Source organism: Amblyomma maculatum, chromosome 11 (genome assembly GCF_055883805.1).
Source record: "Amblyomma maculatum isolate TAMU_Amacu chromosome 11, ASM5588380v1, whole genome shotgun sequence".
Classification (NCBI taxonomy): Eukaryota; Metazoa; Arthropoda; class Arachnida; order Ixodida; family Ixodidae; genus Amblyomma; species Amblyomma maculatum.
The window spans coordinates 14235787-14259050 of record NC_139354.1 but is presented as its reverse complement, the minus strand read 5'-3'; the positions used below and the strand labels follow the sequence as shown (position 1 = coordinate 14259050).

The following is a 23264-nucleotide window of genomic DNA, read 5'->3' as shown; positions in this document are numbered from 1 at the left end:
ACCCTCCTACACTTTCGTACTGGCACTACCTCCTATATCGAAGTAGTACTTCCATATTCTCCAAAGTCTCCGCATTCATTCGCTTTCATTCTCCACTTAGCTTCTCATTTACCCTGCCAGTCATGTCACTGTGGCCAACACTACTCAAACCACGAATGGGTGGCTAGGAGTCTAAAATTAAGCAAATGTTTCTCTTTATTCGAAAAGGCAGAGAAAATCACATAATGTAGTCACAAGAAGTACAGGGACATCCAAGTAGATATCTGAGTAAAATAAAGCATACTTAATTAAGCGAAAAACTCTGTAGATGTATTGAAGTTTAGAGCTGCATGTTTTATTGCAGCGAAACTTGTCTCAACATTTCATATTTATTTACTTTGTATACTATCAGGGTCACTAACGGAATTACACGGAGCATTGTGCCACTCAGAGAGAACCAAAGAAAAATAACCTTGCTCAAAGCAGTGCCTTATTCATGCTCAAGTTTCGTCCAGGGGTGAAATTTCTATGATTTGTTTTGTAATATGGTTAAATGTGGGATTTGCCTGAATCGATGATAGCAAATCAAAAGACATATAATACAGTGAAACCAAACCAGAATCTATAGTTTCGTTTGCATAAAAGCTGCGCTGGCAGGAAGTATAACTGCTGTCGATAGCAGAATGACAAAAGCAAACGCGTGAGATGGAGAGTGCTCCCCAAATTTTCAGAATCGAGAGATGGTGCTACTGATGCAGATCTTACGAAACTGCCTTTCTTTTGTCCCACTGCCACCACGCACAATCCAGATTTTCAATGCCACCGCTTCAGGCAAGGACCCAACTCAAATGCTGTGTTTAAATAAAGCTTACCGCCAAATGTGACCTTTTTTTTTGTCCGCATTGCGTCACTATACCCTCACCTTCATGTAGTAAGTGATTTTGAAGCCCGTCAGCACGCCGTTCTGCTCGCTGGAAGGAAGCGACCACTGCAGCACGATTTCGCTAGGTTTAAGCTCGTATGGTTGGAAGTTCTGGACTTTTCCCGGCACTGTGAACATTGGAAAAAGAACAGCATATGTAGGGAGAAAGTCTCAGTCCTGAAGTCAGAGAATCCTATTTTCTTTTTCTGTGATTCAGCTGCGCCATTTCATGTCCAACTGTGTATGACCTGCAGTTTACTTTGCACTAAACAGGCAAATGCTTGTAATAATTATCATTTTTCCTTTTTCTCTTCTTTTCCTGAGCAGCTTGCAAATCTCATACTCGAAGTGCAGTGGATACTGCAGTACCTTGAGAATTTTGTAGATTTAAACAATATATGCTTTTACCCACACCTATGCACATACTTGGCTTTCTCATATTTATATTAAGGCATCATGGAAGGAGAGAAAAATAACAAGCAGTTACATCATTTGTCCCAAGACAGGGAGCCCCCTGAGGAATTTTTAGATATGGTTAATGATTTGATCCTGTTACCAAGGAGACTTTTGCAGGATAATGCTAAATCAGCTGGCTGGTTCCCTATATAGTTGCAATGCACAGTCACAGTCATGATTATCAGCAGCAACCTGATAACACTCTCACCATGGTGAAGACCACTCCCACATCCTTCCCTTTAACACAAACATAGCTGTTCCAGCTGCAACCACTTGGTCTCTATAATTTCATATGCCCACCTTAACCTTGTGGCTCCCCATATTCAACACAACCATTACAATAGGCTTAGGGTACAGCAGCAGAGCCAATGCAGCCACTCAGTGACAGAGCAACATGACGTTATAGGCAATGGCACAAAATGTGCCTCAATTATTGGATGCACACTGACACTGTTGCCAGCAGACTAGTTCCGTAAAAACCACATAAAATATGTGGTGTAATTTTGTGATAGCAAAGACGAAAAAAAAAAAATTTATCCGGATATAACGCGAGTGATGGCAGCTTGTTTTAGGTGATCATCCAAACCATTTGTTTGCACTGCCTTCCCCCATCACTCCACAAAAAAACGTATGTGCCCTGCGCTTGCATGTTCGTTACCTCGTGCCAAGCGTCCCAGAAGCTATACGTACAACTCCCCTGGGTTGTTGTACTCCTATGCCGCTTTCAACACGGGCGTGAGACGGTGCCACATGAGCTGCCAGCTAGCATGCGCAGGGCTCACGTCTGTTCACATCTAGCGCTGTGCGCATGAGCATGGCGTGTGTGCCAAGAAAGTGTTCTCAGGTCCGGGGCTGTGTTGTGTTTTATGCCACATTGGTGACTAAGGCCATCATGCGCCAAAAGCAAGGTTTAAAATCTCCACTTGGTTAAAGGGCTTTTAAAGTTATTACAGGTTCTATAGCTTATTTATTTAGCTTTTAGGAATTAAAATATGCAGGAGATGTCAACAAGTAACCTTTCTCCAAAATATAAACTTGGGTGTAATGGTATAAGTTCATTATAAAGTTGTGGGAAGTGCTTCAGTCGTAACAATAGCGATCATAGCCATCCGATATACCATCTGTCGAGATGACTCCCTTGCTCGAAACAGCTTTTCGTAGAAATTATTCGTCGGTACCTCATAGCACATCTGTTATTCCACGCTTCTTTAAAGCGTGACCAACGAACAGCTAATGATGGTCAGGCATCCATGATTCAGCTGCCAGCATGGGTGGAAAGACTCGTGCAAAATGTGTCGAGAGCTACTTTCATGGTCCCGACATTGTACGAGGTGTGCCCGGCCTGCTGCCGGTTATGTACGTGCGTCACAAGCCTCGTGTGGCGTGCACTGGTTGCGAAGGTCGCTAGTATATCGTGAGGTCAGCGCGATGAAACCGAAACTGCCGAAACTATTGCAACAGTCAACTGACGCCATCGCTAGGTAGCACCTTCTCTCGTAGGAGGCCTGATGCTGATAGCGCTGAATGCGGCACCGGAACTGCGAATTTAGGTTCAGACACGCATAGCACGAGGCAGAAATCCGACATAATAAAAACAAAAAAGAAACTTGCTATCACATAGGAAAATCTCATCGAGAAAAAAAATTAAAGAGCACTACAGAATCTTCATTGGAGTAACGCGAAAGCATGGATGCTGCTGCTGTCAGTTGCTTCTGGTTGCTTCTAGTTGTTTTGTCCTCCTCCTCCTGCTTAATTCACTTGTTTACCCATTTTAGTCTTTGGTACTTTCAAATTGCGCGCCAATTCCTTCCTATGCCCTTTTTCGGCTCTACTTCCAGTTGCATGACCTCACATCACATCCACTTCCAGCACTCCTTTCTCTCTCCGCTTTCACTCCCACCTTCCTCCCTTCCCTTATGGTGCGGTTCAGGTGTCCACAGAACAAGTGTGACACATACTGTGCCTTACCTTTTCTGTTAAACAGTTGTTCTAATTAAATATCTAGTTAATTTATTGGCCTAATCATTTTTCGAACGCAATATTACGCCGCCCTCTGTCGATTGAGACCACTCATTAACCTCTACTCATTAACCTCATTAACCGCCGAAGAATTGACGCGTTTGAATTGTGGTGCTGGCGAAGACTCTTGAGAGTTTCTTGGACTGCCAGAAGATCAAATCAGTCGATATTGTCGACCATAAACCCTGACTGCTCATTGGAGGGTCAAATTCTAAAGTTAAAGCTCAGCTACTTTGGTCATCTGATGAGAAGAGAGGAGTCGCTGGAGAAAGATTTGATGTTGGGAAAGGTTGAGGGTCGCCGGAGAAGGGGTAGGCAGCGAACGCGATGGTTAGATGGCATCCTCGAGGCACTGCAGATGCAGTTATGTGATGTTAAGAAGATAGTGAGAGACCGGAAAGCGTGGCGTGACATGGTCCATAGGGTCACGAAGAGTCGGACACGACTGAACGCCTGAACTGAACTGAACTTCTCAATTACTCACAACTGCTAAGGACACGATTTTGTGGACACGTTCTGCAGACAGTAATCTGTGAACATAGCGAAGTAAAACTCCGCAGGGGGCGTCCAGTAAAAAGTAGAAAGTAATGAGTCTGTCTCCCATGTGATATTGCCGTATATATATATATATATATATATATATATATCTCACCGCTACGCGGGCACATGCGCGGACCAGCGTAACAAAAACGCCATAGTACACCAATATAAAGTAGGTTATTTAAGCTGCAGACGCCCGCGTAATGTGCTGTACAGAGATGGAAAACGAAATACGCGGGGAGGGACCAAACTCGTGACCATTTGACTTCCGAGGTATGGCCGCGTGACATCACACTCTTTCTAGTGTTTTTCTTTCCTAAAAAAAAAAAAAAAAAAAGCCATTTTTACACATTATTTATTCGCAAGAGAAATTTTTAGTAGAGCAGATACGTAAGGAGTAAATACATATTCCTGGCCAAAAGGGTGCTTTCTGCACGTATGCATAAGCCAAGTGCGAAGCACCCTGCGCATCTAACTCCGGATAGAGTGTCTCAATGCGCGCCTGCTCTCCGCGGCATTTCCTAACTCCGGAGCGACATGCGCGCCACTCGCGGCGCCGAGCGCCTCCTTATCATGAACCTATCAGATGACGGCGCCCACAATGCTGTGCCGTTCTGAGCGCGTCGTCACGAATGAGCTCTGCTCCTCTTTTTCGATCATAAATGCCGCATAAAAACGGTCGGACACACCGCTGTGTTGTAGGCTGCAGCAATACTAACATGAATTCGCCTGACGGAACCAAATTTTACGGCTTCCCAACGCGGCATTGGGTTTTGTCCATCGCGAAAAGTAAGTTTAAGCTCTGTTTTGCTTGTTTTTTTACGGACATCATGCTGTAGAAGTAAGTAGTTGATGAAGTCTTAAAATGCGCAAAAGTCACGTTTCTTTGCATTTGCCATGCATGTACATACATGATGTTGAGCAAAGGCATCGTAGATCGTTGACTGCATGCGCGTAGCAGAGTATGCTGCTTAGTTGTTTTTATGTTTACCCCTGCAGTGAACACAGCACGGATTGGGTGCCCTTCAGCGAGATCCAAGATGTGCAGCAGCCATTTCGTGGGAAAGGCAAAATCTAACGAAGAAGGGCACCCCCTGTCCTACTATACCCAAGTATTTTCCTCTCAGTCTACAAAAGAGCGAAATTCCTCCAATGAATGGAACAGCGCCACACAAACGAGCAGAGACCGTAGCGCGGTGGCCGTACACTGCCAGACATTCCAACGCAAGAAAGGCTTGGGAAATAAAAAACATGCTGGATACGAAGCCACGCTCACCAGGAGACTCTTGCTGGAATCATAGCAGGCGCAAGGAAACATAAAACTGTACCGAGGATCCCCCTCCCATCTTACATCTCAAGCTACATTCTGCGACCCGGCGTATGACTAATTGCGGGATAAAAATAAAAATAAGGTAAGCTGCAAATCTCCTGCATCCTGCCCTCTTTTTTTCCGCCGTCTGCAGCTCGGGTGCTTAAGATATTAGATACCAATTGCCGCGGCTGGCAACGTTCTTTTACTTCCTCTTTAATTATTTTTGGTGAACCATTACCACCGCCAAAAGCTCGCCTGCAGTTACACCTGATGAAGGAACCGTGTTTCTCTTCTCTTTTCTGTTGCCGTTACTGTCTATCACACTTTAAATTGCAAGAATGTAGCGGCAACCCAGGCCAATCCAGGCCAGTTGGTATATGCTAGCAGCACAACAGTGAACATGCTAAAAGCCAGCAGATAAATGTATTTTGTACCTTTTATTTGAGTTTTTGATGGCGCACTGATGCTTGCCTGCGCAACGCGCCGGGCTGTTACTTGGACCTCATCACACGAAATTATCTCCTTCACGTCGTGTACATGGCCTTCTTCAAAAAGCTTCGTCCCTTTCCTGATGTTTACGCCTCGAAAGAATTTTGCAACCCCATCAATAGCTCCAAATTCCGCTTCTACAATCAGCGGCACACCGCTGCTGATTGTAGAGAAACCGGCCACGCGGGGCACTGAACGCAGCCTCTACGGTGGCGATGCCTATAGCGTGTGCCGGGTGCCTATACTGAGGCGTACCTGCCGTTGTGCATGCTCATCAACTAAACAGTGTATAGCTGCGCTAGTACCTGTATACCCTATGACTCACCGGACTCGAGGGTCTGGAATGTGCGCGACACTGGCAGGCTGCGGCGCACAGTGGACGTGTCGTAGCCGCTCATGACAGCCACCACGAACGTGTAGTTGTGGTGGGGTCGCAGGCGCTCGTACGATATTCGCTCGGCCAGCGTGAAATTCTGCACGAGCACGCCCCGGTGGTCGAGGTACTGCACCTCGTAGCCGTCGCGGTCGCCCGTTGCGCTCTCCCAGACGAGCGAGATTGCCGTGTCCGTCACCGTCAGCGCCTTGATCTCCTTCACCGGGTCCGGGACTGTGACCACAAGTGAAAAAGGTGCTTAAATACTCTAGGGACAGGGCTTCGAGGAAACATGAGAGAGAGAAAAAAACATTTCAGGGCACTCAAACCCCGCTTCAAGGGCTCCCATCTGCGGCTCCCATCTGAGGTTCCCCTGAGCAAAGTTCTCACTCTAACATAAACCCGTTAAGAGACAGAACTTACATAGCCTGGTGTGTCGGTAGATCGGCACGCTGTAGACGCCGCCACTTATTGTCCAGATGCTGATGTTGTAGAATCGTCCGGGCACGAGGTTGTCGAAAAGCACCAGCCTGTTGGTGTCATTGGACAACTTCTCCTGGGCCGGGATACCAGTATCGCTAAGTTGGAACCGATAGCGGTCAAAGACCACGTGCCGCTGAGGTGTTGGCGTGTACTTAATGCCCAGTGTCCGAGTCTCATGCTCGTCGGCGACTATATTAATTACAGAGTCGATGACAGGCACTGCAAGGAGACAAAAGTCACATTTATTTATCTGATGACTTCCAACGTTGCTTTTGGACTCTCGCGCCTAGCCAAAGGTAATTTCGTCAGAAATCCTTGAGGGCAAACCTGCACGCTCAAAAGGAGTGACTTCGTGACTTCCTGATTTGAAACTTCTGTTGCAAAAGAAAATTGCTATAGATAGAATTTATCCTAAAACAATATAGCTCATTTCATAATTTCTGTTGTAATTGCAAACACAGCATACATTGTTTATATAAGTTATAGCTCGCTCAGGAATGCCAGAAAAACAGAGTTCGCAAGCTTAGTAATTTGTGAGAGTTCGAAGTTTCAGCTTCAAGTAAGCGGTTCAACGGTTAGACTAAGAAAAAAAAAAGGAAAAAGGCTGCCAAACCTCTCAGCATGGTGCGAACAATTTAGCTCACACTATAGCTTACAAAGAAAATATAGTTCCAAAGAATACATGCATATAGCTAGTCGGGTCCTCGAGAAATTCTTTGGCCAATTTGAGCATGGATTCCTAGCTAAAGGCAGACAATAAAACATATTGCAATGAATTTGAGCAAGGAGGAAAAAAAGGAATTCTTACTAGTTCTCGTCTGGACGCCAAAACCTTCGCTTCTAACATCGTGGCTGACAGCGTAAAGGCGGAAGGAATATAATTCTCCAGGTTTCAGGTTTTCAATGACTACATTGACAGTGTCCCCCGGTCGTGTTGTGTTGGCAGGAACCTATATTGCAGAATAAAAATGTGCGTTTTAAAAACCAGCATTAAAGACAGAAGGTGAAGCTCAACTCTCGAAAAATAGAACAGCAGATTAGGTACAAATAACTTATGAAAAAGGAACCCTGAAAAAAATATTCTCTAAAATTAGGAAAACTGTCAGGGGGTTATCTTTGTTAGGCAAAATATAGTAGGAAAGTAGGGGTTTTTTTTTTCGCCGTGTGTTAATTCAGTACACGTGCTGCATGATTATTTGTACATGTGGTGGTGAACAGAGAGGTGGTGAAGGGTGGTTGATCCTGGCCCTACGGTGCTGAGACTGTAGGTCAACGCCGCCTGCGGCGGGGGCTAGCCTGCCACCGAATCTTTTGTAGGTTGTCATTGCACCCGCCACCGCTTCGGTGGTGGACGACGGCTGTTGCGGCGCGCGTCTTTATCTCCCTCTTTTTTCTTTCTTCTCTGCTTTCCCTCTTCTGTCCGCACGATCATTAACGTGCGCTGACATCGCACAGCACACGAAGAGGCGTCGTGTGCTGTGCGATGTCAGCGCACGTTAAAGATCCCCAGGTGGTCGAAATTATCCGTAGCCCTCCACCACGGCTCCTCTTTCTCTCTTTCCACTTTCACTCCCATCTTCCTTCCTTCCCTTACGTCGCGGTTGCGGTGTCCACAGAAAAACAAGTGAGACAGTTACCGCGCCTTTCCCTTCCTATAAATTACTCAGTTTAAAAAAAAAGCCACCTCCGCTGCTTGATTGATTTAAAAAAATCAGTTTTTTTTTTGTAAATCAATCAGGCAGCGGAGGTGGCTCACACCAAAAACGTTGCTCACACCCCGCCGGGGTGGTGCAGTGCGACCTCGGCGGCTGCGTTTCGATGGAGGCGAAACAAAGAGGCGTCCGTGTGCTGTGCGATGTCAGCGCACCAGGTGGTCGAAATTCCGCAGACCTCCACTACGGCTCTCCTTTCTCTCCACTTTCATTCCCACATTCCTCCCTTCCATTGCTGCGCGGTTGCGGTGTCCACGGAAAGCAAGTGAGACAGTTACCGCGCCTTTCCCTTCCTATAAATAAATCAGGTGGCTCACAGACAGTGTTGACGCGCACAGACAGTACGCGGCGACGTAAAAAAGGCGCGCGGATGCGTTTTCATGACATCAACAGGGCCGCACGGCAGTTCCTGGCCCTACAGGGCTGGGACGGTAGGTCAACGCCGCTTGCGGCGGGGGCTAGCCAGCCATCAATTTTTATCTGTTGTAGGCCGTCATTGCACCCACCACTGCTGCGGTGGTGGACGACGGCTGTTGTTGCGGCGCGCGTCTTTCTCTCCCTCTTCTTTTATGCGAAGCATACTAGCCGCACAACCGAGCTCTTCCTTGCTGCGCCGCGCGCGGCCGCGTAGCTACCACTTGACCTACATCGGCGCACCACGTGATATGACGTCACAACAGCTGTGAAAGCTGGGGCTCAACCATTTTTTCTGCCTCCATGGGCTCAACTCGTGTACTAGCCACCGTAAAGCCGCGTTCAGACTACGTGCGCAACGCACGTATCGTTCGTAAGTATCGTAAGCGTAAGCGCAAAAAACGTAACGTGTCTGTTCAGACTACTGTCGTATTGAGCGTAAAATGCGCAACGTACGCAGCAAGCGTGGGCGTAAATGTCGGAGGACCCGCGACTTTTACGACTATTACAGATACGTCTGTTACGCGCGACCAATGCGCACAGCCGTTTCGGTTTTCCCTTTCCGGTCACGGGGCTTCCGGTCCTTTCAGATTTCGCGCGCAAACCACTAGTAGGCGACATCATCCAACGCTCCTACTCTGCTGCAGTGTCTCGGCTCGCCAGTGTTATTGGTGTTTTGTCGGTGATTGTGTCTGTGTCGGTGATTGTGTCTGTCCGCAGCTTGATCATTTGCAGTGCGGAATCTTCGCTGTGGAATTATCAGCCTCTCATAAAGAAAGTTCGGCAGAGGCCGGCTCTCTACTGTCTCTACTACGAGTAGCTGAAATCGCACAGAGAGAAGTGCAAAACGATGCCTGGCTGCAAATTGCCAGTGCGCTGAGTCAAAGTAGTAAGTGGTTTATCAATCCGTTTTTTCATGCGCGAACAAGCTCTCAACAAGCAAATGTTTCCTCTAGTTTAGAAAAGTGAGGTTATGGAGGCGGGGGATGCCCGCTTCATCCCCGTGCATTCTCGCAGCCCATCGGCTCCGTTGACAAGTGAGGAAACAGTTGGCCTGCAGCGAAAGGCCGATGCGGGGAGACGTTGCGGTCGGGCCGCAGAACGGAGCTGGTGGGGACTCGTCGAAGTTTGAAAGAAGCTCACCGTAAAAGAGAAAAAGAAAACAGCATTTTCTGAGGGGGGACGAGGTTCCGCGGACGTTTCCGAGTCTGCCGCGCGCCCCGGCTCATTGTTTGGAGTCAGTAGTACGGCCTTTGAGTCACCGCCCCGGCCCGTCTCCAAGATCGCTCCGGGGCACTGGTAAAATCGCAAGCAGGGATGCAGGCGGACCGTACGCCTGTTTTGGTGCGAGAGAGTGCGATCACGGGACACCGAGCTGGAGTGCGCAGTGCGTCGACAGTGAGAGCGGGCGCGTGAAATGTGCGAAGGAGTGAGCGGTGCGTCAACACGGTGAGCGGACGTTTGAAAACTGTGTGCGAACGTGCGTGTGTGAAACGAAGTGTATTTATAATCGAGTTGTTAATTGTTAATATACCCATTGTTCTTTTTCGTATTTTATTTGTGTGTCCAGTCTTTTCTTTCACATCTCATTTTGAGCTTGAAGAGCCCAGACCTCCGCTATCAGCCGCTGCTAACCAGCGCCATGTTGAGAGCGCTGATTGGCCGGTCGTAAAGAACGCATCTTACCGAACGGCCCAGTGTGAACATGCGCGGTCGCAAGCTACGTAAACGGGAGTTCCAGCCACTATGCGCACTGCGATAAATACGATACTTACGACGGATGCGCACGTAGTCTGAACGCGGCTTAACTCGTGCGCTCGCTTGCGGACGCGCAGCCTCCGCCAGCGGCCCAACTCCCGCTCCTACCGCTAGGAGATACTGACGTCACGCAATTGTATAAAAGGCGACGCACTCGTTGAGTCAGTTGAGCAGCGAGATGTCGGCCAGGGAGAGGGGTAATGTCTTGTCTATGAATGGCTACCCAGGTATAGCCAGGTAATGTTTAATTTTTTAGGCTAGTATGCTTTGCATCCTAGGCTTAACCAGAAGCTAAGCCAGACCAATTTTTTCCTTTTCTTATCTATTTTCTCTTCTGTTCGCACAACGCAGCGGAGCTGGCTCGGCTACACAGCCAGTAGCAGGCCCGTGCATTTTCTTTTCTTCCTACAGCCACAACAACAACACACGCCGCGGGAGCGCGGCCGTCGCTCAGCCACGCCCATTTGCCAAACTCCTCCACTGTGTATCCCCTGTGGCCCAATGGCCATGCCAATGTCGATGGGAAGGGGGCGGCTAAGAACACGCATTGAGGTGTTACTCTAAGCTTCCATGAGCAGTTACCAGGAGCAATTTAAAAAGATATTTGTATAATATAAGGTGCATACAACGCTTCTATATTTGACTCTAATACTCACAGTGACCTGTTCTATAGACATGTCGCTTAGAATAGGACAATAACTATATTTTCTGTGTCCCTTTAAACAGAGGTTGTTGAGGATCACAGGAGATATATGGAGCATCCAGCTTTGGCAGATCTAATAGAAAGTACTCTAAACAAAAATCTTCAGCCCGATCCATTTGCGTTTTTGCACTGGGGCGCAAAGCTAATCCGACCCGGCAGTACTTAAGCATTCAGCAGTCTGATTTATCGAGAATGCAACACAGCTCAGCGAAACTGCTGCATATGGCACAGGAAGCAGCTTCCTTTGAATCCTATTGCATTGTTGCCGTTTCCAGCCATGTGGAGAGCTTGCACGTTGGGGGTCATTGAGAATTAAACAAGCTTAAAAAGATCACGAAAAGATACATGCCGAAACGATAAAAATGCGCACGAACATGGGCATTCCATCAGGCCTCTCCCAAAGCAATTCTTTTTAAGCTACACCGAAAATATTGGAATAAAAAGGGATGCTCCTCCTCTGCCCCCTGAACTCAACGCATGCCAATGTGCAAGAAAAAGTGTAGGAGTTCAACTATCCTTCATCGAAGTTTCACGAGCGTCAGCCATCGGCCGCAGGCGCTGTCACCGTTTCGATCTTGGTTCGCTTCGATCCGCGTTTGGTAAGCTTCTTGAGAACGGGCTATAGTCTGGCTTCTCGTTGTTCGACAGTCTCAGCAGCCTGTCTTACTTCGCTGCGATCTCTGTCTTTCGCGAGATTAGACTCCTATATGCCCCGGATCGGCCCGACACTGCGCTTGCGGACCTCGCACTCGCACCCGCCCATGTGGCACACATCATAGCGTATTCACCTAGGTTAAATGGAGTGGTGCAGATGAAACTTCATGAAGACAACGATGTTTGCAGCACAGCACGGGAGTGCACTGCACTTTTACACGAGACGTGGGAGTAGTGTTCTCGTGCCTGGGCCAGGGTAGCTGATCTGATCGTTCTGGGTACAGGTTCGAAATCTAACGTTTTTGTTTTTGTTTGTTTTGTTTTACGGTGCAGCTTGGACAAGACGCAGATGGTACTGTGCATGCGCACTCCTAGCTTCCATGAAAGAATGACCCTGGAGAATGACGTTTGCCGCACAGCGCGAGAGCTAGTTCAAGGTCAAATGGTCTGAACCAGATGACCTTGAGTTTTGTCATAAAAGAAGTGGGGCTTACAGTCTAAGAATAAAGACAAGTAGCGAAGGCGCGCCAGCCCATTCAAATCACTTGGAATTTGATTCGAATACTCACATGAGTACATTTACGGTTTTGTTGCACTATGATACAAATATCGCTTCAGGGTCTCTAATAACTCGAGTCCGGAGTCACTTACCTGCTGTGATTTCTGCTTCTTCTGATCATTGAGAGGGTTGTAGACTATGATATAGTAATCGACGCGTCCAGGGGGTGCAATCCACTCGAAGGTGATGTTTTGGGAGTCAAGAAAGTGCGTAACGTGCTTGATAGAGTTCGGATCTGAAATGTTTCATTAAATGTCGTGAAGTGGGCAATGCAGCGTTTATTTAGGGTACGCTGAATTTGCAGACTGGGAGCTCAGAAAATCATATTTCTTAAAACCATAAAATGATTCTAGGGACTATGCTATGCCTAGTGAGTACTAGGACTACCTGAATACGAGTAGGGTGAAAATTAAAAATGGCCTATTATATATTTTGCAGATACTGTCATTTTAAAAACGGGCATAACACCTGGACCAGAATTTTGCACACGAAATGGAAGAAAAAAATTGCTTTGACTTGAAAGAAAATTTCAGCAAACAATGAGCTGCAATAAAATAACATCAAAAAATCCTACGAAAGTACTGACTTTTGAGGGCCGCACAATAACCTTCCATAAATACAAAGAAAACATATGGGACTACTTTTCCGCCGCATTATTTCCAAGTACGTGCGCTACTATGTATTTGGAAATGTTTTTCAGAACACCATATGCATCACCAGATATTGCAACATTTATCCTGCTGTTAATGCACTGAACAGCAAACTGCCAGCAGAATGCGTAAATGGCCTTACACAGCGTCTGCTCAACGTCTTGCGAGTCAGTGCTCTCCACCTTGTTGCTGACAGTTGCCACACGAACAACGTACCGCTCCCCGGCGATGAGATCGTCAATTTCAGTTGAGGTAGTATTGACGACGCCTGCAAAATTAAGAAAGTGCACAAGTTCGAAATACTGTTACACTACCTTCCCCTTTAAGCAGCAGCTCAGTTTGAAGAGCACGAATAATATTTATTTGCGTAAATAAAATGGACTCACATGTCAGGCGTTCAGCGATGGGTGAACAAGTACACACACACACACAAACACACACACACACACACACACACACACACACACACACACACACACACACACACACACACACACACACACACACACACACACACACACACACACACACACACACACACACACACACACACACACACACACACACACACACACACACACACACACACACACACACACACACACACAAAAAAAAAAAAAAAAAAAAAAAAACATGAAATGAAACACATTTGACAAAGGCAGAGGCATGAGGTACTGAGGCATCATGCTGCATGCGGCAGCTGACAAGCTAAGGGCTGGGAACACGAGTCTGCATAATTCGCTCAACCATTGCACAGCTCAACTATTTATTCAACCTGTACCAATTTTGCAATAGGAAATCTCAGATGGCACGAGTGCTTCACGTACCTCATAAAGTTCTGTTAAAGGCACTGCTACGTAAGCAAACAGCGAGCATAATTATAATCACAATGCGTCAAAAATATTAGGAAAGAATATGAGTGGAAAGAAGCACTGAGAAGAGTTCAACACGTGCTGCAGTACTAACAACTCGTTTACTTTATCTGTCCCCCTTTCGTCCATTTTACAGTGTCAATTTTAGTTATATTCCAGCCTTGGCAATGACTGGCAGAAGAGCAGGCTAGCAGAGCTGTTAAAAGCCATGTCTTATTTCTGAGTAACATGTACCCGGAACAAAAAACAAACAAACTCGGCAGCAGAAATAGCATGAAGCAAACTCAGCCACCATCAGCATCCGAATTCAGAGTCGCAACTGACGGCCACAAAGCATTTAAACGTGAGTCAGGATAGCTAAGATAACGGGCACATACTTTTGATAATAGTTCCGAGCATAGCGGAATCAACAGTGCGTGAGGCGTACGCAAGGTGACTGCATACTCGTATGACGAGCCTGAAACAATAATGCCGTCAACCGGCTGTGATACACAAAAGAACTCATTAAAAAATATTATTAGAAATTCTCGAGCAGTACTGAAAAGTTTCAAAAGCTTGCCGTGCCAGTCGCCGAGAAAAGTAAAACAAAGCACACACAAAAACTCACAAGTAGATTTTTTTTTAGAAGTATCACAACGCGAGGCTTACCGTACTCTCTCCAGTATGTAGACTCAACGGGTCGGTAGCGAACAGCGTAATGGTCGACGAGTGAGTTCGCTGGAGCGTTCCATGTAACAATCAGGGTTGAGTTGCTGGCTTTTGCAATTTGCAGGTTTTGCGGAGGCCTTGGGGCTGGGATTCAATCAAGCGGGTGTAACCATGTTAGAGCATGTCATGGATATCTATAACGTTGAGGAACCAACACCATAACTGAAGGCAAAAATATGTGTCACACGATGTGCGATTTTCAAACTGCGCTAATAATCTGGTCACGAGCATTCGCAAAATGGAAAAATCCACAGAATTCTTGTTTTGACTCATCCTTGTGTCGAAGTTACAACTGCCTAAGATTTGTCTGAAAGGTCTGCAACACACCACGACTGATTTAATGTTGTTTCATTTTATCCAATGGCCTCCAGCAGACATACCCATTTTCCTCTCTTTCAGATGCATCTAGGTACATTGCGGTTCTTACTGTTGCAGTATTTTTCTCCCAGTTTATCTGGTATGTTATATTTTGAAGATTTGTATGTAATTTGCAACTCTCTGTTCCCATATGCTTTTTAAGTAAGAGTCAGAAAGTGAGTTATATGGGCGTGACGCCAGTAGTAGAATCTCATATCATGTAACTCAATTATATTCAGCTGGGATGATTTCTCCGTGAGGAAATTCCAGTAGTAGCATTTGTCAAAAAGCTGGCCTTCTTCAACATCGTACACTTCTAGGTTTCGATCACGTTTCAAGACAAACACATAAAACAAGCGGCGTCAGACGCCACTTGTACCGACTGATGGCGCAGTAATAGTGTATACAAGTCCTGTCCCACCTTTGCAGCATCGATAGTTTGTGCGGCGTGGGGTCAATTAAAATGTTGATCATTAAAACATCCAAAATATTTGAAGGGTTTCAACTAAGGTTAAACTGAGTTAGACGTCCGAAAGCACGGCTTAATTCGCTTTAGCTGCTGGTCGTTATTTTGCATAAAATTAATATGATCGGAGGTGGAACTATACCTGGGATGCTAAATTTATAGCGTGACATACACCCAGTGATCGAAATCTACACCAAGGTTTGGGCAGAATTTCTTGCCTCTTATGCAGTGTGCAATAGAGGACACGCTACTCCCTTTTTAATCCTTTATAAGGCAATTCGCATATAGAAGGTACTTTGGCAGGCAAGTTTTCTTTGCTTCTGCGAGGGCTATATACATCTAAGTCCTTTTTTGCCTGTAATGCTAAATAAAAAGAAAAAAAAAATCTGCTTCTATTTTCGTATCGGCCCATTGCTGAGGAGCTCCCATCGGTGATGTAATTTCAACAATTTACGTTCTATGGAGCGCACGTCGGCTATCTCCCGCCCTGCTTCCTCACCATGCCGTTTCAAACCCCAGATAACAACTGCTGCCCTGTCGTTTCTACGGATTTTTTCCTTGTGATGGTCCGCCAAACGACGCTTTAAAATTAGCTCCATTTTACCTTTGGCCAGCTGATCGAGAGCCAGCCCAGCGTAACGCCGCCATGTTGGAACATTTGAGCACTCTAGAAGGCTATTGCCTATTCAGAAATAATCTGAGCATGGATTCCAGTGCTTAAACAGGATACTTTGCCGCAGCAGAACGACAAATGCGCAATGCTAGGGATTTCATGATCACTGGATTTTGTACATCCGGTACATTACCTATAGGCAACAGCATACAAAGCTATTAAATCGCAGAGGCGTCAGCGTCGCCTTTGCTGCTTTTGCCAAACTCTGGGACAGTCTCTCAATGATAAAAACAATCGAAATGCAAAAAGGGTGTAGTAGGCGCTATTGCGGGAATCCCGACTGCTCTGTAAGACAAGGTTTATGAGTCCTCGCATTTATCTCACTATACTGCGTGATAGCAATGCTTCTAACCACTATTCACTCCGGTACATATATTTTAACTTCACTGTCCGTCTCACAGGAACGCTTTCACGAGAGCTGGCCTCTTTCACTCTAGCAGAGCGCAGACAGCTTAAGATATAGGTAGCGGGGGGCGCCAAAATCCGCACTATAAACGGTACCGCATTATAACCCATAATTTTTCTTTTTTTTTTTTTGGGTTAAGCACGCCAAGGTGGAATGCGTCCCTTTAAAAACGCCTTATTAATCAGTGAACGAAAAGCAGCCCACTGAATGGAGTCGGTGAACGTTTAGATTAGCATACCGCGCGACCGCTGCCGCGGAACTGCATGTATGTACGCTTGTTATCAGCACATGCTCAGTTCTGCACAAGTGCTCGCGCTAACCTCCACAGTCGTGCAGCACGCGATTGCTAAAATATTACTTAGCTTTTTTTCATTCCCACGAAAAAGGTGAAGCGTCTAGAAACGAGACCTCTTGGTTTGAAAAGAAGCCTTGCGGTCAGGCTGAAAGACGATTCCTTTTTTTTTTAATATTAAATGCACTGATGTGGTAGCCCACGACATCGTGAGCCTCGTTCACATTTGAGCATTTGACGGCGAGAGCGAGCGAAATCCGCTGCCGCGGCAGAGAAGCCGCCGGATATTTCGGCAAGAAGCCAGTTTGGTCCGGGGCAAAATCTTGCCGCCGGAAAAGCTCCGCCGATTTCTGTTAGCCAATAGTAGCCCCTGTACCAATATATGACGGCAAAAACGTTGAGGCGACGCGGCCCGCGGCGTCGACCGGTAGCATCCCTCAGGGACCAACATGACCACGGCGCACTCACAATTAACCATCGGCTCAATAAGTGACGACCACAGCCTAAATAGTTATCGATGCCGTGAAGCTATATCGTGTGCTGTAGGTAAGCCGTCACTCCGAACACAAAAACAATGTGTTGAAGGATGACATGTTGAATAAGATTCACGCGGTCCTTGGTATGAGCGGTAAGAATGCCTCTTTTGTTTATACCTGCAAATAGAATGTTGAAACTCATGTTGCCACTATACGTGGGCCAGATGTGCCATGATTTAGTGAATAATTGAATGGTAAAGCCATTTTTCTTCGGCACTTAGCATATTTGCATGCTTTTGATCGCGTACGTAGCTTCCATCGAGCGGTCAGTTTAGGGTTAACGGGAGCTCCCAGTAGAAGCGGCGACGGCGACGATGTGTTGGCTGGGGTGGTGCGCGATGTGCTATGCTAAGCAGGAAGGTGCGCCAATTGCTGTTCCGTGCTGTCACCGGGAGCATTTTAAGAACGCATTATAAGCAGTCTTACGCTTCGCGTGCGTGCCTAATAAGCGGTATGACTTTACACTGAGTTCTATGGAAGGCGGACCAGTAGCGGGCAAAAGCCGCGTTATAACCGGTCCTGCACTATAAGCGGGTACATCGTAAGTAGTCGACACTGTATATTAATCTAACCGTTAAAGTCACATCAGCAACTCACCGACAGTCTGGTAGTAGGAGTGTGGCTCGGACCACAGCCCGTGGCTGACGGCGTAGACACGGATCTGGTAGCTGGCGCCAGGGTACAGGTTGTTGAGGAGAAGCCAATTCTGCCGCGTGTCCTCCTGGCGACGCTCGCCGGTGTCGTTGCGCACGTAGACGACAGCGAACGAATCCTGCCGGCTCGTCACATCCGACTTCCACGAGACGTTCATGTGCTGACCCACGGGCTCCAGCGCCTCGATAACGGGTGACGCCGGACCTACAAGAAAAGAGATTGCGAGAAATGGTTGCACATTTCGCTAATTTTGCTAACACGATAATGCTACACGGCTCATATCAAGGCAGTCTGCTGCAGAAAGTTTGAGAGAGTATAACGGTGACCAAATAATCGGACAACGATAGGGTAGAATAACACAAGACAAGCAATAGCGCGTGTCAAGTCTGAGAGTTTCTGTAAAAGGTGATTGTTAAAAAAAATTTGGAGGACGCTTAAGCTTCGCCTTCAAGAGTGGAACGCGATAGCGTTATTGCACCTCGTTCGCACCGCCCACTCATTCGCTCGGTATGCTCTTGAGTGATCTAAAGAAAGGAAAGACGCTTGATTCTACAACCCGTGAGGGTGCACGGCGAAACGTCAGGGGCGAGTGGCGCGCCACCTGTCGGGGCAGCGCCGCACATTGCGAGGAGGGGTTCTTCTGTGTTTGCCGCAAGATGGCTCTGCATGTGCGCAGAGCGAAGAAGAAATGTAGCGGAAACGTACTTCGCTACTCGTGTAACTGCGACTTCTGTAAGTAACATGCTCATAATTACCGATATACACCGCAGTATAACGTTCTACGGCACGTTTCTAAGGCAACACCGCATTCACTAGAAGCGCTTTTGTACCGCTTTCAAGCATCGAACTCGTGGCTGAGTGGTAGCGTCTCCGTCTGAAACTCCGGAGACCCTGGTTCGATTCCCACCCAGCCCATCTTGTAAGTTGCTTTTTATTTATGAAGTGCATGCCGGGATTTATCGCTCACGGCAAACGCCGCCGACGACACCGGCTTTTCTGCGACACGAGCTCCCTAACGTTACCGCGTTAAAAAGTGAAACGGTTTGACTCCGCCAGACAACATGTAGGAAAGCGTAGAAATTTAGACTGCCCATCCGCATTGAAGCCTCGCAGCGGTGGCGTGCGGTTAAGATGCCAGACCACTGTGGCAGATTATCAGGGTCTGAACCAGACTGCCACCGGCTGCGTTTCAATGGAGAGGAAACGGAGAGGCGTCCATATACTGCTCAATATGTCAGTGAACGTTAAAGCTCCCCATGTTACCGAAATTCCTCCACGGCCCTCCCACTAAGGCTCCTCTTACCACTTTCACTCCACCTTCCTCCCTTCCCTTACGGTGCGGTCCAGGTGTCCACAGAACAAGTGTGACAGACACTGCGCTTTTTCTTTCCTCTCAACGAATTATTATATTATTATTATCCACGTTTAAATGCATTCCGACCTAATTTGGAGGGTGAGATAACCAAATCTCGAGGACGCACCAAGTCCATTATGGGAGTGGTGAAGCCAGTTTTCGACTTGGATAACTAAATTCTTGATCGTGGCTGATCGGCCTGGTTAATTTATGGCTGCTAAAAATTGAACATAGAGAAACACACGATCTAAGAAAAGACGGGACATCACAGCTGGTGGGGCACAGCGCTGTGGTGTTCCGTCCTTTCTTCGTCCCTGTCTTAAAGTTCTCGCAATGTTCAAATTAAATTTGGGGGGTGGGTCAAGGCCGTGTTGAGAACGCCTTAACACAATTGTGGGCATGGGTCAAGCCAATTTTCCCCTGAGCTCAACTAAACTTACCAACGCTGAAATCCAAGGTCATTACAAGGTGAAATTTCGGGATTGCCGCGACATCTACTAGACATGGTCAATGTACTACACCATGCGTTGCTACCATTGTTCCGCAGAGCCATCACCGAAATAGAGCTTTGTATAATGCATTACTATACCCACTCATTCCTTAACAGAGTCTGTCTAAGCCTTCATTTGCTTGGTTGAATACATAATCGAAATTGCTGAGGGAAGCCTAAATTTGCTTTCACGCTGAGATATTTAGGGTAAAGCTAGAACGTTGATCTATACCATTTTCTTTTGTTTAATTGTTATTCTTCTCTCTTTGCATAGCTTAACAAACTTGCAAATCAGCAAAGAGATAAGGAAAATAAATTGGAAGCATTGCGCTGAAAAAAAAAAAGGAAATAATGGGGCTTCCATATTTCATGCGCGGATCAGTGACATATTGTTCCGTATTCCGAGTTTGCGTCGTCTTCGGAAGTTTTGTTTTCGTCCTGATCTGATTGGTGGAAACACCGGAACCGGAAGTGATGGCAACCAAACTGACATCCCATTCTGGTATTTGCGAGAACACTCGGGGTGAGGACTAAAACGAACGACGCAAGCTTGAAATACGGACCATGATCGACATTCATACCTGTAACGATATTCATACCTGTATAATGCTCGGAATATTCCATCGTAGGCAACGCAAAAGTTTTCTAATACATTTATCTAACCGCACTGTACACGTAGTTTTCTTTCTTACGATCGTGTATTAGTTGTGAAAAAGCTTCTGAAATAACATGCAAAAAGAAAAAAAAAAGAAAAAAAAAGAAGCAGACTTGCTTCACAGCTAACATGCAAAAAAAAGGGCATTGCACACTTCATGTTTGCACGACGTTTTTATGTTCGGACTCTCTCCCTTCGTGTGTATAAATAAGAAGTATATTGCACACTTACGTGTTGACTGGTAGGTGAAGACTGGCTTGCTGACTACACCCTTGCTGACAGCGACAACGCTGATGGAGTAGTTTCGGCCTTGCAAAAGGCCCTTCAGCAAGACTGAGTTATTCTTGACTGTCTCCAGGCTGTCGCTGTTGAAGGATTCTAGCTCATTGTAACGAACCTGAAACAAAACCCCATGCTATTTCTAACAGTTGATACCACAGCGGCCACCGTGTGCTGAAAGTTAGGAAGTCTGGCATCCTTTCAAAAAACTAATTATATGCAATAAAAAGTTATAAAATGCTAACCAACGCCCTGCTAAGATGGAGTTTCAGATGAGTCAGCGTGATTGAAAGCCGCTGTGATGTCATTTCTCAAGGAAACGGAAACTGTTGCCGAATTCAAAAATGCCTTCGGAAAGGCTGTTTGAAATGAAGCACACACAGTTGAACGACAGCGATAGCACAGCATAGCAATGTACGCTTACCATGTACGCGTCCTGAAGGCTAGCGTTGTTGGGCTTCCAGCGAACCAGAATTTCTCCCGCGTCTCCGTACGTGGCATTCAGGTCCTCCACGGGCAAAGGATCTGCAAGTTTCATGAGCAGATAAAGCACTGAGCTTAACCTGGCGAACAAGCCACCCAGTGTGGCAATCAGATGACACCATTCACTGCTCGTGAGTCTCAAGTTCCCGCACTTATTCCTTTCTTGCTAGAATGCTAGAAGCCTGCTAGAAGCCTGCTAGAAGCCTCATGAGCTTATCGTCTAGATTCATGATGCGGCTGGGGCCATATTTGGGCCTGACAGCGAGCAGCGTAAACGATTGCTGCTAAGAAGGGACGGGGTATTGGGTGCCTCGATGTAGTGTGCCGCGCACTACGCTGCTGCGCTGTCGGGTGGTGCTCGAAGATTGTAGAAAAGCGCCGTCGGATGGCACTCTATGCTCATGTTATGTGTTGCTTTTGAGACGTGTTTCGGTATACACAGTGTACGTTGTTCGCACACGCTGGCACCGACGTGCTCTGAATCCCGTCCACATGCGCCGCTATTGCCTAGATTAAAAGAGCTAACAGAGATCGAGAAGCAGTTTGCAGTAACAGCGGTTAGTGGCATGGCTGCTGCTTGGTTAGCCACATCTACTTCGCGTAACTATAGCAACTATATAGTGCCACAGCGCAACCGCGATTGACGCTGCTCGTCCACGGAGCAGCAGATGACGCGAATAGTTCACTATAGTTTAGTTCCTTGGGACATCAGGAATAAGATGGAATGAACAGTTTATATTCCAAAAATGATGTCATGGCCCCTTTAAGGCTAAAGTAAAGTGCCGAAAGCGCGGATGCTTGTCTTTTGTTCTGGTGCCTCATTCATACTAGCTTGAGCGAGCGCAGGAATGAGTACGAAATAGAAGATCGCTTACGAGTGGTGACGTTCCCCATGACGGGCCAGCTGGCCACGTTGCCGCTGACAGTCTTCACCATGACCTCGTACGTGTGTCCGGGTTCCAGGTCTTGGTCGAAGGTGGCCACACGCTCTTCATCCCTGCCAATGATCTGACGAAGCGAGTGCTGCATGCTCAGGGCGACCTGGTAGCGGTCAAACTCGGAGAACGACTTGGGAGGGGACCAGGACACTTCGAACGATTGGGAAGTCACTCTTTCCTTGTTGAAGGTCACGTTGGATGGTGGAAGCGGAACTGCGTTGACAGGTGAAGCGCTTTTGCAATGACTTAACTCCAACACAGAGCTTCACAGCGATGACTAGCATTGAGCTCCATACTGCCCAAAGTGTCTCAAAACCATACTAGAGTGAGAGCTTGCAGTGCTCACCTGTTCGATACTGTGCTTCAGTAGGAGCGCTGATCTGCGTCTGACTGATGGTCTGTACCGAGATGTTGTAAGCTCGACCGGGAACGAGTCCGTAGAACGGTGCTTGGGCGGGACCAGGTGGCTCCCCTTCCTTGTCCACGTAGAGGACGGACTGGGAGGCATCCTCGGGCGTGATGCTCACCTGCAGGCACGAACGCCAGTCCAAGTGACCATGAAGAATATAAGCATCCTTATTAAAAAGAGAGGGGCCAAAATACACGGACATCATGCAAGCATGCTTTTAAAGGGCTACGGTTCACCGTCCGGTAGAAAATATTTTATCCCTTGGTGACTGCGGGAGTTTCGCCCCCGGAATGCAAAGAAGCAAACATTAAAAAAAAAGAATAATTAGTAGCGGAGTTACAGCCACCGAAATCAACTGATTCGGCGGTGTTTCCTCCCGTTCCCTCTCCCGCCTGACCGTCTATAGAGACGGATAAGTGGAGGCCGCCCAGGGGTACAAGTCCAAGGTTTTGACGTCACTACCCAGGTTTGGTGGCCAGAGTAAAGAGCAGGAAAACTGGCTTTTGAAAAGGAGCATGAGAGAGATGTGATTTGTATTTTTGTTGCATTCCGGCGCGCACATTACTGTAGATAGATAGATGGATTTATTGAAAGGAAAAGGCAGAGAGGTTGGCCCGAATAATTCACACATTACTGTAGTCTTCTGCAGAGACTATCTCCGATTGCTGA

At 46.9% G+C, this 23264-nt stretch overlaps 1 protein-coding gene across 1 annotated transcript in view; it reads right to left on the bottom strand.

The window, feature by feature from the left end:
- Positions 1–23264, bottom strand: part of Ptp10D (Protein tyrosine phosphatase 10D) — a 183640-nt gene that overhangs the window by 30150 nt on the left and 130226 nt on the right. Inside the window, exons 5-16 of the mRNA XM_084583582.1 lie at positions 22533–22713; positions 22124–22399; positions 21190–21290; positions 20718–20883; positions 17931–18191; positions 14544–14687; positions 13166–13291; positions 12466–12608; positions 7382–7523; positions 6514–6792; positions 6043–6324; positions 902–1029 (exon numbers count right to left, since the gene is read on the bottom strand). Coding sequence (XP_084439708.1) covers positions 902–1029; positions 6043–6324; positions 6514–6792; positions 7382–7523; positions 12466–12608; positions 13166–13291; positions 14544–14687; positions 17931–18191; positions 20718–20883; positions 21190–21290; positions 22124–22399; positions 22533–22713 — 2229 coding nt within the window. The remainder of the gene's footprint in view (positions 1–901; positions 1030–6042; positions 6325–6513; positions 6793–7381; positions 7524–12465; positions 12609–13165; positions 13292–14543; positions 14688–17930; positions 18192–20717; positions 20884–21189; positions 21291–22123; positions 22400–22532; positions 22714–23264) is intronic.